This window comes from Oryctolagus cuniculus, chromosome 3, assembly GCF_051225735.1.
Source record: "Oryctolagus cuniculus isolate XC-2025 breed Fujian yellow rabbit chromosome 3, ASM5122573v1, whole genome shotgun sequence".
NCBI lineage: Eukaryota > Metazoa > Chordata > Mammalia > Lagomorpha > Leporidae > Oryctolagus > Oryctolagus cuniculus.
In genome coordinates, this window is record NC_142869.1 from 157,022,933 (window position 1) to 157,042,329 (window position 19,397).

The 19,397-nt window shown below is 39.4% G+C and overlaps 1 protein-coding gene and 1 long non-coding RNA gene across 4 annotated transcripts in view; one reads left to right on the top strand and one right to left on the bottom strand.

The window, feature by feature from the left end:
- The window catches only part of CPED1 (cadherin like and PC-esterase domain containing 1), a 587,225-nt gene that overhangs the window by 279,435 nt on the left and 288,393 nt on the right, over window positions 1-19,397 (top strand). For all 3 annotated transcript variants that reach the window (XR_016231749.1, XM_089329475.1, XM_008258284.5), the window contains one exon: window positions 8,084-8,201. Coding sequence is in view for 2 of the 3 variants with exons in the window: in XM_089329475.1 (XP_089185601.1) it covers window positions 8,084-8,201 (118 nt within the window). In the remaining variant the exon portion in view is untranslated. The remainder of the gene's footprint in view (window positions 1-8,083; window positions 8,202-19,397) is intronic.
- LOC149127567 (uncharacterized) overlaps window positions 10,699-19,397 on the bottom strand; it is a 30,569-nt gene continuing 21,870 nt past the window's right edge. Inside the window, exon 2 of the long non-coding RNA XR_016231752.1 lies at window positions 10,699-12,133. This is a non-coding gene — a long non-coding RNA (uncharacterized LOC149127567). The remainder of the gene's footprint in view (window positions 12,134-19,397) is intronic.

Genomic DNA, 19,397 nt, shown 5'->3' on the forward strand with positions numbered 1-19,397 from the left:
TATTTGGAAATACATAATGAGTGAATGGCATCTGATCACAGAGTTTTTAAAATTTACTGTGCACTTACTCCTCATGTAGGATCTCTGTCCTTAGTGTGCTGTAAATTGTGATTTAATGCTATAACTAGTACTCAAAAAGTATTTTTCACTCTGTGTTTCTATGTGGGTGCAAACTGTTGAAATCTTTACTTAATATATGCTAAACTGATCTTCTGTATATAAAGAGAATTGAAAATTAATCTTGATGTGAATGGAAGGGGAGAGGGAGTGGGAAAGGGGAGGGTTGCAGGTGGGAGGGAAGTTATGGGGGGGGGGAAGCCATTGTAATCCATGAGCTGTACTTTGGAAATTTATATTCATTAAATAAAAGTTTAAAAAAATTGTACATGGTTTCATGGAAGAGAGCTCATATTTGATTTTCACAGTAACTGTGCTATTTTGGGATATTGTTATTTTTTATTGTTCTGTGTGGTTGGCATAAGGTCATAAATTTGCTGTCCCATTGGATTTTTATGATGAATAGTCTTCTTACTATCTCTGTAATGGTTTGCAATGGCTGAATTCTAGTTAAAACTAGCTTCACTTCTGATCCCAGCTTCCTGCTAATGTGAACCCTGGAGGGCAGCAGGTGATGGTTCAACTACTTAAGTCCCAGCCACTCACATAGGAGGCCTGGAGAGCTCCTGGCTCCCAGGCATTTGGGTAGTGAACCCACAAGTTTGGACTTTCTCTTTCTCTGTCTCTTTGTATCTTTTTGTATCTCAAATACATAAAGATATCTTACCAGCTCAAATAGTTCAATTAGTTATTACTCTAAAAATATAGCAGTATCATATTTAAAAAGATAAATACTACTCATTCCTTTGTGGCCAAACATTTCATCTAGAAGAACTGATAACATCCATGAACATTCTGAAGAACTGATAACAAAACCCAGTGGGCATGTATTCATGGGTCAGAGGACTAAACCAAGGGTACTGTAATGCTGTGGCACTTCTCACAAAGCAAAAATTTTAAAGTATGAACTATGCATATATACTCTGCACAACTTTAAGGGAAAACATCCCTGTTGATTATTTTTCTTATACTCTATGGAGAGCTTTGCAGATTTCTTGGGAATTTGTAGCTTCTTTGTGAAATGTCTATCAAAACAAAACACTCTAAATGAGCAGATTTCTGGGGCAAATTTGTTTCCTACAATTCTGCTAAATACTACCTGTTCTTAGTAGAAAGACTCTGAGGCCCCAAGAGCTAACCTTTATGATCCCACCAAAAACAAAACAAAGCAGAAAACTGCTGTTCATTTCCTCGAATATGCCTGAACCAGAAGGAAGAAATGAGACATGTTAATGAGCTTTTTTTCTTTTCATGATGGTTTAAAATGTTTTTATTAGTGGGATTAATCACTTGTAAGATCAAAAGGGCAGTCTGGAAGATTATATGACCTGCAAAGCTTTCATAGATTCTTAAAGGAAGAAGGAGATTTGGCTGTATCCTCCAGTTCTGCGGTGATTTGATCAGGAAGGAGTTTATTTTTCTTCCAGAGCAGAAAGTGCAGTCAGGGAGTCCAAAATGGGCACTGCAGCTCCACAGCATCATCCATTTCATAGGCTCTTTCTATTTCTCTGCCTCATGGTCACAGAATGGCTGCTCATCCTTTACAATCACATTTGCATTCCAAGCAGAATGAGGGAAAAAAAAGTGGCATTAGGAAAGTGAAACTTTTCCAAAAACCATATATGGTGTTAATGTACATTTTTTCTGGCTAGAACTATGTCCCTCACTACTTTAGCAGCAAGGGAAACTTGGAAATGTATATTTTTAATGTGGGGAATATTATTACCTCCAACAAAATCAGGGTCTTCCTGCTGGGGAGGAAGAAATGAGAATGGATCTCATGTAGGCATGTAATGCAGTCTCCCACTATGCTGTTGGCCATTTAATGCACATATGCACCCTTCTCTCCATCTTACAGTGAGAAAAACTGAATCAGATAATTTGTTCCGCATCACTCTGGCAATTCACAACACAGCTGGACCTGAAATTCACAAATGCAGCTCCCAGCGCAAGGATGCTCTTGTCAGTGTATTCCACTGCTCACTTGTTCCAAAAAATGTACACAAAGTGTAACCAATCATACTTGCCACCTTTCCTTCTCTTACGCCTCAACTCTGTCTCTTTGGATGAAGCTCTTATTTGACCACATACTCTGTTTCATTCAATTTTAAGGGTAGTATTTTGGGGGATACCATAACCCAGAAAATGACAGTTATCCATTCCGGAGGGTTTCTTTGGCTTTTGAAAATAGGGAAGATTTTAGTATAAAAGCTTGAGGCACATGAACTACAAACAAATATTAATGGGTAAGAAGAATTTCACAAAAAAGCACACACGGATGAAATAGCATATTCCTTGGCCCAACCTACAGAGAAGAGGATATGACTTCAAATGTCATTGATCTCAAAATCTACTCTCTGCTTCTGTCTATTCTTTGAAATATCATTTTGATTCTTGTCTGGAGCTTACTGAAGTCATTACTTAGTTAGAACCAGAAGAACTGGCCGACCAACAGTCACATAAGAGCTACCCAACAGAAACCTCATGTGAAGGCAGAAACAGCACATACTAGGTAATAATTCCAACAGAGCCCATCCCTAAGGCTCTGAGTAGCAGGACTGGTCATTTAGCCTGCCTACCAATTACACTATGCTTCTTTGTGTTCTGGGTTTATTACAATGATGGGCTCCAATGTAGGGACCTGAGGTATTCTGAAAATACAAAAAAAAAAAAAAAAAAAAAAAAAAAAAAAAGAACATTTGCAAGTATTAAAGTATTATGCTGTACTGTTCATTTGTTACCATAGCCTTGAAATCACAGTGCAAAATCCTTTTTTATTATATAATAAATTTATTTGAAACTTCACTTAAGAGAATTAAGACAAGTACATACTTTTCAGTTCAAAATTAGGAGAAGAGTGGTGGGCATTTGGCACAGTGGTTAAGATGACACTTGGGATGATCATATGCATATTGTGTGCTTGGGTTCAAGTCCTAGTTCTGCTTCTAATTTCAGCTTCCTGCTAATGTGCACCCCAGGAGGCAGCAGGATATGGCTTAGGTACTTGTATTCCTGCCGTTTATGTGGGAGACCCAGACTGAGTTCTTGGCGCCTGACTTTGGCTTGGCCCAACCCTGGCTGTTGTGTAGCATTTTGGGAAGTGAACCAGCATATGGGAGACTCTCTCTCTCTCTCTCTCTCTCTCTCTCTCTCTCTCTCCATTTTCAATAAACAAAATAATAAATAAAAAATTAAAAAACAGAATAACACATTTTCTGATGTTATGCTAGATTGTAACTCTCTTGGGGTCACAGATTAGCAGTCTTCATGTGGCACATTGGGAGTTCTAGAAATTAAACCAATATCTTTCCATCCTAAAGAGTTGCCATACAATGCCAAGGACTACCTTTTGAATCATTCTTCCTCTGAGTAGGAGCTTGAAGTAGATAACCTTGGAGGTAACATCTCAGTAATGATACTATGGTTTGATTATTAAAATACAGACTTTCAGCAAATCAGTTCTTTAAAAAGTACTTTCTTTCTTAATTAAGAGGTCAGGTAAATCAACATCCTACCTCATGGCCTTGGACATGTTTTTCCTTCTTCTTGGACACCTTATCCTCCAATTTTCCACACCCTCCAAGCCACCTTGTGAAACCTACCTGGCACAGCTCATCAGTGATTGAGTTCCTCAGGTTCACTCAGGACAAGCCATCCACACACACACAGCAGTACAAGTTCTGAGTGATTGATGTGTGCCGATCACATGCTGAGCTGTGCAAGCAAGGATTGGACTCTGTTTCTTATGCCCTCTACCTTAATATCAGGGCATATCAAATTTGCAACACCATAGAAACCAAAAAACAAGCAATAATTTTCAGGCAAAGTTTTTTCTAAATCTAGACTTTTAAAATATTTCATCATTATTTGCATGGGTATATATGTCCTGAACGATACTTTTTTTTTTCTTTCCTGCATTAGCAGGAAGCTGGAATCCAGAGCCAAAGCTCTGGCTCTGAATCCAGGTACTCTGATGTGGGATGTGGGTGTCCTAACCAGAATCTTAACTGCTAGGCCCAGCATTCCTTCATGAAATATACTGTTTTATAAATAAATTGAACTCAGCCTCTCAATCTCAAGTGCATGAATTTAGGTGGTTCTGTGGCATTCAGAACTATGGGCAGATGAGTTCTTGACATTTAAAAATAGCACTGGGGCCAGCGCTGTGATGCAGTGGGCAAAGCCGCCACCTGTGGTGCCAACATCCAATATGCACGCCGGCTCAAGTTCTGGCTGCTCCACTTCCGATCCAACTCTCTGCTATAGCCTGGGAAAGCAGTAGAAGATGGCCCAAGTCCTTGGACCCCTGTACCTGTGTGGGAAGATCCAGAGGAAGCTCCTTGCTCCTGGTTTCAGATCGGTGCTGCCATCTGGGGAGTGAACCAAAAGATGGAGGATCTCTCTCCCCCGCCCCTCTCTGCCTCTCCTTCTTTCTGTGTGTAACTCTAGCTTTCAAATAAATATATAAATCTTTAAAAAAATAAGAGTAGCATTCCAGGGGTTGCCACTGTGGTGTAGCAGGTAAAGCCGCCGCCTGCAGTGCCAACATCTCATATGGACACCAGTTCGAGTCCCGGCTGCTCCACTTCCAATCCAGCTTTCTGCTATGGCCTGGGAAAGCAGTGGAAGATGGCCCAAGTCCTTGGGTCCCTACCCACATGGGAGACCCAGAAGAAGCTCCTGGCTCATGGCTTTGGATCGACTCAGCTCTGGTCATTGCAGCCACTTTAGGTTGAAGGAGCAGATGGAAGCCCTCTCTCTCTCAACCTCTTGACCTCTCTCTCTCTTTCCCTCTGCCTCTGCCTCTCTACAGCTCTGCCTTTCAAATAAATAAATAAATTTTTACCAAAAAAAGTAGCATTCTAATGGCACCTCCTGGAATGACAGCACAGCCTGCCCAAACACAACTGCAAATCTTCAGCTGAGTGGTAAAAATTGCTCATCATATCAGTTCAAATGGAAATTTAGTCTCACATGTAATGCAGAAATAACACTCTCCATAAACAAAAGAAAAGTGTTCTACGTGGAGTTAAAACCTACTTGACACCCATTGTTAGTCCAGGAACACATTTTAGATACAGCTACCATGACTCAGATTTCCTCTTACTCTTTACACAAACCTAGCTGTTGCCACAAAATCATTATTCAGTATGTTCATGGTTCAGTGAGCACACATGCATGTGTATGTGTTACAGGTGGCGTGAATTGCTCTGTATCCTTCAGTTTTTTTTTTCTTAATCTTAAAAGTGTCTCCATGTTAGTTACTCCATTTAGATCTTTACTTATGCATGGTCCTTATGCATTGCATGAGGGTTTTTTCTAGAGTAGATCTTGAGAAGTCTGCCTTAAGGGTGATGGAGCCTGTGAATTTTTCCTTTAGGTTTATCTTTATTTTTATTTTTATTTATTTGATAGGTGTGCATATATGTGGGAAGAGAGAGAGGAGAGAGAGAGAGAGAATGAATCTGCTTGTTTACTCCCCAACTCCCCAAATGTCCACAAAAGCCAAGGCTGGGCCAGGTCTAAGCCAGGAGCCAGGAACTCCATCTGTCTCCCATGTGGGTGGCGGGGACCAAAATACTTGAGTCATCATCTGTTGCCTTTCAGGGTGTGGATTAGCTGATGCAGCTGGATCAGAAATGGAAGCAGTGCTCACTTTCAGGCACTCTTGTTTGGAATAAGCATGCCCCAAACAGTGGCTTAACCTGCTGCTCCACAACACAGGCATTTAATTTTTAATTTTACTATAAACCAAAACAACTAAACTAACTTGCACTCTCATGACAGCATATGTACTTCAAAAAGTTTATGGGACATGAAATTAAAAGATGGTTAATTTGGATGCAAAAAAGTTGAAATCTGTGCATATTTTTTACATAATCTACATTTTTTCAAAAACCTTTTGAAAATACCTTGTATACATGGTTTTCTATTTTTTGCACCAAGATAAACTTTCTTTTAATTCCATTTTCCACAAACTTTTTTGCAGTATCCACAAATAATAATAATTTAAATCCCTAACATCTGACATAAGCCTTTTTTTTGGCAATCTCATTGATGTATAACATTTTTTGTAGTCTTCAAATTATGGCCCAGTCTTCACCAAACATAAATGGATAGATATCACAAACATACACACATATATACTAACAAATATGATTCATAAATTTTTATTCAGACTGAATCTCCTCAGATTATTAGAAACACAGTTATTTTAATCATTTTGTTTTAATGAACATCTCAGTGCAAATCACATTCCTAATACTTAATCGGTATTCCAACCTCTGGTGTCAGTTATGAATTTTTTTTTTTAATTTTTTTTTTTGACAGGCAGAGTGGACAGTGAGAGAGAGAGAGAGAGAAAGGTCTTCCTTTGCCGTTGGTTCACCCTCCAATGGCCGCCGCGGCCGGCGCGCTGCGGCCGGCGCACCGCGCTGATCCGATGGCAGGAGCCAGGAGCCAGGTGCTTCTCCTGGTCTCCCATGGTGTGCAGGGCCCAAGCACCTGGGCCATCCTCCACTGCACTCCCTGGCCACAGCAGAGGGCTGGCCTGGAAGAGGGGCAACCGGGACAGAATCCGGCGCCCCGACAGGGACTAGAACCCGGTGTGCCGGCGCCGCTAGGTGGAGGATTAGCTTAGTGAGCCGCGGCGCCGGCCAGTTATGAATTTTAAAATGAAAATATGTACACAGAATTAAGGTTTCCAAAAGTCTACACACACCACCATTCCTTTTGTTCTTTAATACACTGTGCCTTTTCGGGTGCCATCTGGGAATATGAGTTGGTGATTAGGCTGTTTGTGAACAGGAGGAAAGGGAACTAGAACTGATTGATTAGAGGTGAGAATTACAAAGCAAAGAAGAGATCCAACCAATTATTTCTCCCAATTGTTGAGAATTTCTGATATAAAGATGGAGGCACTTGAGTCCAAACTTTGTTGCATTCAACAAATAATGATGGTCTACCGCATGGCAGGCTTTGGGTAGATGTATGAGTGAGATAATTATGTGTACCCTTGGAGCTTCAGTGTGGTAGAATAGACACAGACAAATAAATAAACAATCACCAAGTGGTGAAGAGCATGAAGGAAACAAACTGGATGTTTGACATGGCAAAAGATACATAATTGTGCTAGAGTTTCTGGAAGACCTTGCTGAACTCTTAATCACAAACAGATGCTCTCCTTGCAAAATTATGGGGAAAGTCAACCTGGCAGAGAAAATAGAATTTTTACTTGTTGTAAATTGTGAGACTGAGGGGACCCAGTGAGAAGGATGGCAAGGATCCAAGTGACGCAGGACAGGTGCTTTGCAAAACAGGCTCAGCTCAGTGGATGGGGCAGAGGAAAGGTGGGAAGTTTCAAACCCAAAATCTGTTTGTGTCTACTACACCTGTCAGACTGAAAAGCATCTCTTAGGACAGAACCTATCTCTATATTGATGTTTAGTTGGGTACCTTCTTTTATAAAAACATGACCATATTTTGATGGAATGTATTCAGTTGATTCCATTTCTAACATATCATGAATCCTTAGTAACCATTTGTTGAAATGAAAGTCATCTGTTAAATTCTCCCAAATACTTCCCAGGTCTCTTCTCACAGTGTATTTTTCACGTGATAAATTGTCTTCTATTGTACCACAATTTATTTTTAAAGAGTTGACCCTTAGACATATTTTTTAAAGGAAAACTTGTGTGTTTGTGTTTGTGTGTGTGTGTTTGCAGAGCAATCAGATAAATATCAGTGTTGAAGATTAAATTGTCATAGAACTCATATTAAACTCCTAAGGCAGATAGCTACTTTTAATACAAACAACTATTGACAAGTAGATACTCTGAAAAGAGTAAACAGTTGTTGCCCTCTTTTATCCATAAAGCTTATCTGGTACAAAGCATCTTACTTTTTACGTTTAGACTATGGGTCAGGTTAATTACTATGATGACTAATTTCTATCATTTTATTTCAGGACTGTGGTTTGCTGATTCATCCGGAGGAAACCTGTGGGTTACAGCCCATTTCTTCTGACTACATTGAAGCCATTTCACAGCCTGAACTAAAGAGTTGTCCATCTGGGGACACAAAAGGTGAATAGCACATCAGATGTCATCTCTCTATAAAACTTATTTCATATAGATAAGTACTCACAGGTGCTCATTTAAATGACCCTTGTGTAAAGCAGGGAGGTTACTCTTTTCATTAATATGAACCATAACACATGAAATTAGTATAAATGCCTGGTTTTAGCAGTTGAGATATTTTGATGAAAGTCTTTTATTTTCCCCTCTTTGCCTAATTAATCCATATTCATTTTCAGACCTCAGCTCAAAAGTCACTTTTGCCTGACAACCTTCTTGTATATATTCTTATATATATATATTATATATATATATATATATGTTCTTATATATATTCACAGCATTCTGTGCTTTCCTTCCACAGAAGTTGCTACAAGTATTTAAATAATTAATACATTGTGAATTGTTTAATGTCAGTCTTCCCAGGATAACCAACAGAGTGTGATTTGTTCACATTATGTCAATTCTCTTGATACTAAAATTCACACATATAGATAGAAAATAGATATCTATCTACCAAGGAAAAATGAATATAAACTCAGTTTTAAATAATTCCCTTTCACGTAAGAAATTTTGGGGGAAGGATCACCCATGTCCTCCACATGTTGAACATTAACAGAGGCAGGAAAATCGTGATGTCAAATTCAAATCACGGTGTTAAATCCTTCTTAAGCCTTGAGTAGACCTGGAGTGAGACTCTGGTGTCACTCTCATCAGTCGCTGCGTCTTTCCCTCCCTAGCAGTCTTCTTTCAGTGCAGACAGCAGGGTCAAATCAAAGCAGGGGCTGAAAATGCCTGGAAAGGGATCAGTGGTCCAGGGAGTGTGTTCTCCAAGCTTTCTGCTTACCACTCTGTCCTCCTGACCCCAGGGCTCCCTTCATCGAAAAAGTCTGAGAAAACACTCAGGAGCTTTTCTACCCTTGCCATGAACTTCACACCACAGCTTGAATGGGAAATGAGTTTCCCAAATGGGCAGGACAAATTGCAATTTGGCATGCACAGTTAACAGACGTGGGCACGTCCACGTTCTTGAACATGTGTTCCAAATAATAAATTACAGTCAGTGCACAGGGGGGCAGTTACCCGTGATGGTGTGTCAGGTGGTGTGATTTGTGATTCTCTGCTAAATGAGACACACACTCTTCCCTACAGAGGCGACACCGTTGTGGCCAGTTAATTTTGTTTTAATCAGATGACAATTTATGAGAATCGTAAAACTAGTTAATTCTATTGCTCCCACTGCACCAAGTCAAAAGTTCTTCAACAGAAGGTTCAAGATACATTACTGGAATTCCGTAACAAGTGACAGATTATTCTGTGCATGAAATGTGTGGTAACTTCTGTCAGATCATGTTTTGAAAGTGCCTCTGTGCCTGAGGCTTACCAGAGAGGCTGCCTTGGAAAAGGAAAGCCTTTTGGTACTTGAGGAGCTGGACCAATATAGAGAAGTCCCCCAAAGCAGCTCCTAAATTAGGCCCATGGCCAGAGGCTGATGATCCAAAGCCTTCATCATCTGCCCTCTTCCTATCTTTCCTTCCTCCTCCCATCCTCCTTGCTTTACTTTATCCTGGTGGGACCATTCAGGATGCCCAGGTTTTTGTCCACATGGTTCCCTGTGCCTTCAGCCATCTTCACCTGAGTTCTCCTGATGCTGTGCCTTTCTCTCCAGGAAGCCTGTCTCCACCACATTCCCGATTGAGTGTCTCATCCGCATTCCCAGAACACCCTGGGCTCACCTCTGCAGCAACTCTCGCCATACTGTGTTTATCCATTTATACCTTTCTCTCTTGGCATGACCAGTGGTCTTCAAGTAGAACCATGTGAGTCAGAAAGGGGAAGGAGTAGCACAGGGCACTCTGTAGGAGAGTCCAACAAAGATGAAAATAGATGGGCATTGATTCTTACCTACTCATTTTCATTTCCATATTTTCTAATGGACATACTATATGAATAGGAGTATCTACGCATGTATTGCAGTGTTATGTGTATTAATATGACAAGGAGTAAGGGCAAATGTGCTTACTGATAACTTCCCTGGATTGTGTATTCTCAGAGGTGAGAATATCTTCATTTTCCAATTTATAATATGGGAATAAAAATGGTGGCTGGACTACAACCAAGATCAGAATTGTGCTCTCACACAAGCCTGTGAGCAGCCAGAGCAGTTACCAGGACCGACTGTTGCCATCTGGAGCTCCTACAGGCCCAAAAACTCGACGTCAATGAGGGAGGCCAGGACAGCGCTTTGCAGGAATATCTTGTTTGCTGTCAGAGATGATTTCCTTTCTTACTAGCAGGACATCTTGCTGTTGAAATCAGAAATTGTCATGGTGACAACCTGGGGAGGAAGTTTATCCAAGAGCTCTAGGTTAGCATCTGTGGTCAGACACAGCCCAACTCAGAAGTTTAATTTCCAAATTGCAATTCATAATGTGGATCCACTTTTTTTCTCCTTGCCAATGCAGTTATGTCAGAATGTCTTTTTCAGTAACAGCAGCTAATATACTTTTGAATGACTATTGTTGTTTATTCTTAAAATTAATGTGTGTCCTTTAGGGAATAATTCAACTCTAAGACACAATTTAAGGATTAAATTTATCCCTTAAGAAAGAAAACCTGATTCTTCTAATTTATACAAAGAAGAAATGTATAGGCCGGCACCGCAGCTCACTAGGCTAATCCTCCACCTGTGGTGCCGGCACCCCAGGTTCTAGTCCCGGTCGGGGCGCCAGATTCTGTCCCGGTTGCTCCTCTTCCAGTCCAGCTCTCTGCTGTGGCCCGGGAAGGCAGTGGAGGATGGCCCGAGTGCTTGAGCCCCTGCACCCACGTGGAAGACCAGAAGGAGTGTCTGGCTCTTGGCTTCAGATCAGCGCAGCGCGCTGGCCGTAGCCGCCATTTGGGGGGTGAACCAACGGAAGGAAGACCTTTTTCTGTGTCTCTCTCACTGTCCAACTCTGCCTGTCAAAAAATACATAAATAAATAAGAAATGTATACAGTTATTAAAGAATAAGAATCAACTTTAAGGAAAATAGCTCAGATTGCATTTTATGACGTGTAAACATAAGATTTCATCATACCTGCTTTTAGCAAGGAAATATGACATTTAACACCAACATGTCTAATATTGAAAATGTAGATGTATTTTTCTTCTTAAACAAAACCATTTTTGTAACAATATAGACCCATGAACTTTTTACATAGTTTTAAATCTCAGTCAAGCCTAAATCATAGGGTTGAAATTTTTTTCAACATTCTATCACCCAATCTGTTTTATTTGAAATCTAACTTGCATTAAATGCAGGGCTACAGTGATAAACCTAATAACTTATCTGTCCGCCCACAGAACATACATGAATCTCTATCAAGAAGAGTTCATCTTTTCTTGAAGGAGATTTTCTTGAGAAATTTGTCAGCCACAAAGTGTAAATTTTAGTTGGTGTCTAAATCAAATATTAGAATGAGTCAAAGATGTGAAGAAAGTTGATTAAAAACCATGAATGCTAAGGTGAAAATGAGATTAGAAAGTGAGACTTACTATGAATCAGAAAGAGGATTTACAAAAGAGAACTGGCTGGAGAAACCTGGATACTTCTGAAGAGAATATGCATTTGCCATTCAAAACCCATCACCTCTTCTACGTGTCCTGTGTGTGTCTCTGAGGAACAGTCCATTCTTAACATGCAGAAAGTTTGGAAACACCTTTTCTGCTAGCAGGCTCTCTTCTTCTCCAATAGATGCAGACTACGTATCAGTCAGTTCTTCAGTCTCTCCTGGGGCTCAGCTCTTCACTGTCTTTAAAGTGCCAAGCCTTCCATTCTCCAAATCTTATCTGTTCATAAAGATGTGTTCACATTTTATCAGCTCCATGGAACCTTCCAAAAAACTCTGATCCCCAATCCATGTTTCTTCATTCTTAGCACCCTGGTTACTTGGGATGAAGCTGAGAAAGTAAAATAGATTCATTAACTGCTGAGTGTCAGGCACCATAGCAGGTGCTATACATACTTTCCTTATGGAGAAGGAAATGTAATCATGAAAAGATGCAAGTAATTTGTTCAGTTTAAACAGCAGATTGCAACCTTGGCTGCATATTGGAATCACCTGGAAAACATTAAACATTGTAGATGCCTGAGCCCCACACCTGGGGATTCTGACATAATACATTTGTAGTACAACCTGGGTATGGGGACTTTAAAAAGCTTTCTAGGCAACTCTAATATGAGGTTCCTGGGGCTAATTAGAGGCAGAGCCCAGGTATGCATGTCTCCCGAGCCCAGGGTTTCACTACCACAGATATTCAATCATGAGTGACCTATTATTATGCTGTAGTTCTTTTATATGAACAGATTGTACTCTCTAACTGGATTAAACATTTGTAAGGTTTAGCATTGTAGTTAGGAGCATGGACTTTGAAACAGACTGCTCAATTTGAATCCTGGATCTACCACCTGCTGGCTGGAGGATCTTGGACAAGTCACTTCTCTTTGAGGATATTAGGGATGTTAGCAGATTTAAGTTAGTGCACTGAAGCACTTAGAGTATCCCTGCCATTTTGGAGGTGCTATAGAGATGTTTGCTATTGTGTTTAATGCCAACAGCACCTAACACCTCGACAGGGTCGACGCTTAATGTATTCAATGAAAATCTTCCTAGAGTGAAATATATGGCAGGAGGAAGCATCATTTACCATTCCTTAGATTGTGTAGAAAGTATTGAGTAGACATTCAATAAGAGAGTTTCCAGGAATTACTACACTGAAAGAGCAGGCAAAAACAAAATTTTAAAGAGGAGCAAATATATCCACACCACTGTTGAATTATTCTGTATGTCTGCTCTGGTTCACCATGCACACCCTAAAGTGATACTGTAGTTCATTTTCTTCTCTTCCGTGGAATTCATACTTTTAGCAGCTCCTTTTCCTTTTATTTTCTTTTTTTGTCTCACCATATACTCATACTTCTTTTCCTTTCTGTAGTCAATCAGTAAATGCCATAAGCTATACACTCTCTAATAATTCCTTATTGCTATTTCCATACTCAGTCATATACATAATTCTGACATCCCTGAAGTAATGAATGTGAAATGGACGTTTATCTCCTAAAAGCAAAAATTCTTCCCACAAAAATATGTATCACACCAATTCCTTTTTTTAACAGTACCAAAAGTCAGAGCCAGAATAAATAGTTTTAAATTAATTTTTTCCTTTCTAATTCAAAAATGGGGTGAGACCATCTCCTCAATATTTTGAAGGAAAATCATGCTCCAGTAACATAAGCAAGACCCCTAGGGAAGAGATGATTGCCAGAGACACCATTGTATTCTCCATCCCAGAGAGAATTAACCTCTGTGTGTATGTTTAAATAATGTACTATGTTCACTTTCCATTTCTGAAAAGATGAGTAAGGAAAAACCAAAAATAAATTATTTATTTTCCCAATAAATTATTAAAGCATGTGCTCCTATTAAAAGCAGAAATGATTCAAATACATGTTATTTTAATTTTATGAATAAAAAGAAAAGATCGGTCGGGAGCCAAGATGGCACAATAGTGAGGGCGCGCACTGATAGTCCGGGAAAAGATAGTTTAATAAAAGTGGAGTTACTGTAGTCTCAGGAAAAGGCTCGGGAAAAAATTGCAGAGGAAACTCTCCCGGATCTAGCGGATGTGACACAGAGGACCTACAGGGAGAGCAAGGATGCCCACGGCACGGAGGACAGCCACGGAGTCTGTGCACCAGTGCTGGAAGGGGAGCTGTGCGGAATTACTTCCCTTCTGAGTCAAAAAAAAAAAAAAAGAGAGAGAGAGAGAGCGAGAGAGAGAGAGAGGGAGAGAGAGAGGACAACCTGGGTGAGTCACCTTTGACACACCCTTAACCCTAAAGAACCAGAGCTCTCTGGCCACACCCATCACAGCCTCTAAAGATCCATCAAAAGCAGACAGTCCACTTAATCTAGAGTCATAGTATAACAAGAAAAAACACCACAGCGAAGAATCCAAAGAATATCTCCAATATGCCAAACAACAAATGCAAAAACTGAGGTAACAAGAACAAGGAAGACACTATGACGCCCCCAAATGAAAAAGACACCCCAATTCAAGATTATGAAGATGATGAGATAGAAGAAATGCAAGAAGCAGATCTCAAAAAATTGATAAGAACATTAAGAAGTTCTCAAAAACAAATTCTTGAACTACAGAAATCCTTAATGGACAAGATAGAAAATCTCGCGCGTGAAAATGAAATATTAAGGAGGAATCAAAATGAAATGAAACAACTAGTAGAACATGAAACTGTGATAGTGATGAGAAATCATAATGAAGTGAAGAATTCAATAGATCAAATGACAAACACATTAGAGAGCCTTAAAAACAGAATGGGTGAAGCAGAAGAGAGAATATCGGACTTAGAAGACAGAGAACAGGAAAGGATACAGTCAAACCAAAGAAAAGAAGAGGAAATTAAAAATCTAAAAAATATTGTCGGGAATCTACAGGATACTATTAAAAAACCCAACATTCGAGTTCTAGGAGTTCCTGAAGGCATGAAGAGAGAGAAAGGATTAGAAGGCCTTTTTAGTGAGATACTAGCAGAGAACTTTCCGGGTCTGGAGAAGGACAGAGACATCCTAGTACAGGAAGCTCATAGAACCCCTAATAAACATGACCAAAAGAGATCCTCACCACGACACGTTGTAATTAAACTCACCACAGTGAAACATAAAGAAAAGATCCTAAAATGTGCAAGAGAGAAACGTCAGATTACTCTCAGAGGATCTCCAATTAGACTCACAGCAGACTTCTCATAAGAAATCCTACAAGCTAGGAGGGAAAGGCAAGCCCAGGTACTAAGAGAGAAAAACCGCCAGCACAGAATATTATATTCTGCAAAGCTCTCATTTGTTAAAGAAGGTGAAATAAAGACCTTTCACAGCAAACAGAAATTGAAAGAATTTGTCACCACTCATCCAGCCCTGCAAAAGATTCTTAAAGATGTGTTACACACAGAAACACAGAAACACGGTCATCAATATGAAAGAAGGTAAAGGAGGGAAACCTCACAGCAAAAGATCACAGGGAATTCAAAGCATATATTAGAAAATATCTTTGGCAAATGGCAGGGCAAAGTTACTACTTATCAATAGTCACATTGAACTTGAATGGCCTGAACTGTCCAGTTAAAAGACACAGATTGGCTGATTGGCTTATGGAACAAAACCCATCTATTTGCTGCTTACAAGAAACACATCTTTCCAACAAAGATGCATACAGACTGAAAGTGAAAGGCTGGAAAAAGATATACCATGCCAACAGAAATGAAAAAAGAGCGGGCGTAGCCATCTTAATATCAGACAACATAAGCTTTACGACAAAAACTGTTAGGAAAGGCAAAGAGGGGCACTATATAATGATTAAGGGATCAATTCAACAGGAAGATATAACGATTATCAATGTATATGCACCTAATTACAGGGCACTGTTTTATTTAAAAGATTTGTTAAGGGACTTAAAGGGAGACTTAGACCCCAATACAATAGTACTGGGGGACTTCAACACTCCACTCTCAGAAATAGACAGATCACCAGGACAGAAGATCAACAAGGAGACAGTAGATTTAAACAACACTATAGCCCAAATGGATCTAACATATATCTACAGAACTTTTCATCCTACACATAAAGCATTTACATTCTTCTCAGCAGTACATGGAACCTTCTATAGGATTGACCACATACTAGGCCATAAAGCAAGTCTCAGCAAATTCAAAAGAATTAGAATCATACCATGCAGCTTCTCGGACCATAAAGGAATGAAGTTGGAAGTTAGCAACTCAGGAATCCCTAGAGCATATGCAAACACATGGAGATTGAACAACATGCTCCTGAATGAACAATGGGTTATAGAAGAAATTAAAAGAGAAATCAAACATTTTCTGGAAGTAAATGAGGATAACAGCACAACATACCAAAACTTATGGGATACAGCAAAAGCAGTGTTAAGAGGAAAGTTTATATCAATAGGTGCCTACCTCAAGAAATTGGAAAGGCACCAAATAGATGAGCTTTCAATTCATCTCAAGGATCTAGAAAACCTACAGCAAGGCAGACCCAAATCTAGTAGGAGAAGAGAAATAATTAAAATCAGAGAAGAAATCAACAGGATTGAATCAAGAAAAACATTACAAAAAATCAGCCAAACGAGGAGCTGGTTTTTTGAAAAAAATAAACAAAATTGACACCCCATTGGCCCAACTAACTAAAAAAAGAAGAGAAAAGACCCAAATCAATCAAATCAGAGATGAAAAAGGAAACATAACAACAGACACCACAGAAATAAAAAGAATCATCAGAAATTACTATAAGGACGTGTATGCCAGCAAGCAGGGAAATCTATCAGAAATGGATAGATTCCTGGACACATGCAACCTACCTAAATTGAACCAGGAAGACATAGAAAACCTAAACAGACCCATAACTGAGACAGAAATTGAAACAGTAATAAAGGCCCTCCCAAAACAGAAAAGCCCAGAACCAGATGAATTCACTGCTTAATTCTACCAGACATTTAAAGAAGAACTAACTCCAATTCTTCTCAAACTATTCAGAACAATCGAAAAAGAGGGAATCCTCCCAAATTCTTTCTATAAAGCCAGCATCACCTTAATTCCTAAGCCAGAAAAAGATGCAGCCTTGAAAGAGAATTACAGACCAGTATCCCTGATGAACATAGATGCAAAAATCCTCCATAAAATTCTGGCCAATAGAATGTAACAACACATCAGAAAGATCATCCACCCAGACCAAGTGGGATTTATCCCTGGTATGCAGGGATGGTTCAACATTCGCAAATCAATCAATGTGATACACCACATTAACAGACTGCAGAAAAAAAACCATATGATTATCTCAACAGACGCAGAGAAAGCATTTGATAAAATACAACACCCTTTCATGATGAAAACTCTAAGCAAATTGGGTATGGAAGGAACATTCCTCAATACAATCAAAGCAATTTATGAAAAACCCACGGCCAACATCCTATTGAAATGGGAAAAGTTGGAAGCATTTCCACTGAGATCTGGTACCAGACAGGGATGTCCACTCTCACCACTGCTATTCAATATAGTTCTGGAAATTTTGGTCAGAGCTATTAGGCAAGAAAAGGAAATTAAAGGGATACAAATTGGGAAGGAAGAACTCAAACTATCCCTCTTTGCAGATGACATGATTCTTTATTTAAGGGACCCAAAGAACTCTACTAAGAGACTATTGGAACTCATAGAAGATTTTGGCAAAGTAGCAGGGTATAAAATCAATGCACAAAAATCAACAGCCTTTGTATACACAGGCAATGCCACGGCTGAGGAAGAACTTCTAAGATCAATCCCATTCACAATAACTACAAAAAAATCAAATACCTTGGAATAAACTTAACCTAGGACATTAAATCTCTACGATGAAAATTACAAAACCTTAAAGAAAGAAATAGAAGAGGATACCAAAAAATAGAAAAATCTTCCATGCTCATGGATTGGAAGAATCAATATCATCAAAATGTCCATTCTCCCAAAAGCAGTTTACATATTCAATGCAATACCAATCAAGATACTGAAGACCTTCTTCTCAGAGCTGGAAGAAATGATGCTGAAATTCATATGGAGGCACAGGAGACCTTGAATAGCTAAAGCAATCTTGTACAACAAAAACAAAGCTGGAGGCGTCACAATACCAGATTTCAGGACATACTACAGGGCAGTTGTTATCAAAACAGCATGGTACTGGTACAGAAACAGATGGATAGACCAATGGAACAGAATAGAAACACCAGAAATCAATCCAAATATCTACAGTCAACTTATATTTGATCAAGGATCCAAAACCAATCCCTGGAGTAAGGACAGTCTATTCAATAAATGGTGCTGGGAAAATGGATTTCCACATGCAGAATCATGAAGCAAGACCCCTATCTTTCAACTTACACAAAAATTCACTCAACGTGGATTAAAGACCCGACACCATCAAATTATTAGAGAACATTGGAGAAACCCTGCAAGATATAGGTACCAGCAAAGATTTCTTGGAAAAGACCCCAGAAGCACAGGCAGTCAAAGCCAAAATTAACATTTGGGATTGCATCAAATTGAGAAGTTTCTGTACTGCAAAAGAAACAGTCAGGAGAGTGAAGAGACAACTGACAGAATGGGAAAAAATATTTGCAAACTACGCAACGGATAAAGGGTTGATAACCAGAATCTACAAAGAAATCAAGAAACTCCACAACATCAAAACAAACCACCCACTTAAGAGATGGGCCAAGGACCTCAATAGACATTTTTCAAAAGAGGAAATCCAAATGGCCAACCGGCACATGAAAAAATGTTCAAGATCACTAGCAATCAGGGAAATGCAAATCAAAACCACCATGAGGTTTCACCTCACCCCAGTTAGAATGGCTCACATTCAGAAATCTACCAACAATAAATGCTGGCGAGGATGTGGGGAAAAAGGGACACTAACCCACTGTTGGTGGGAATGCAAACTGGTTAAGCCACTGTGGAAGTCAGTCTGGAGATTCCTCAGAAACCTGAAGATAACCCTACCATACAACCCAGCTATACCACTCCTTGGAATTTACCCAAAGAAAACTAAATTGGCAAACAAACAAGCTGTCTGCACATTAATGTTTATTGCAGCTCAATTCACAATAGCTAAGACCTGGAACCAACCCAAATGCCCATCAACAGTAGACTGGATAAAGAAATGATGGGACATACAATTATTCTTAAGTGTCTAAATTTTAACTGAAAAGTGATCCCTGTTAGGAATTTGTAAAACGTTATGCTGAATGAAATAAGCCAATCCCAAAGGGACAAATACCACATGTTCTCCCTGATACGTGACAACTAACTGAGCACCAAAAAGGAAACCTGTTAAAGTGAAATGAACACTATGAGGAACGGTGACTTGATCAGCCCTCGCCCTGATTGTTGATGAACAACTTAATACGTTATCCCTCTTAGTCTTTTTTTTTGCTTGTTCTACTTAATACTTTTGGTTGAATACTGTAATCAATACACAGTTATTCTCAAGTGTTCAAACTTAACTGATAAGTGATCGCTGTTAAATATAAGAGTGGGAATAAGAGAGGGAAGAGATGTGCAATTCGGGACATGCTCAAGCTGACTTACCTCAAACAGTAGAGTTAG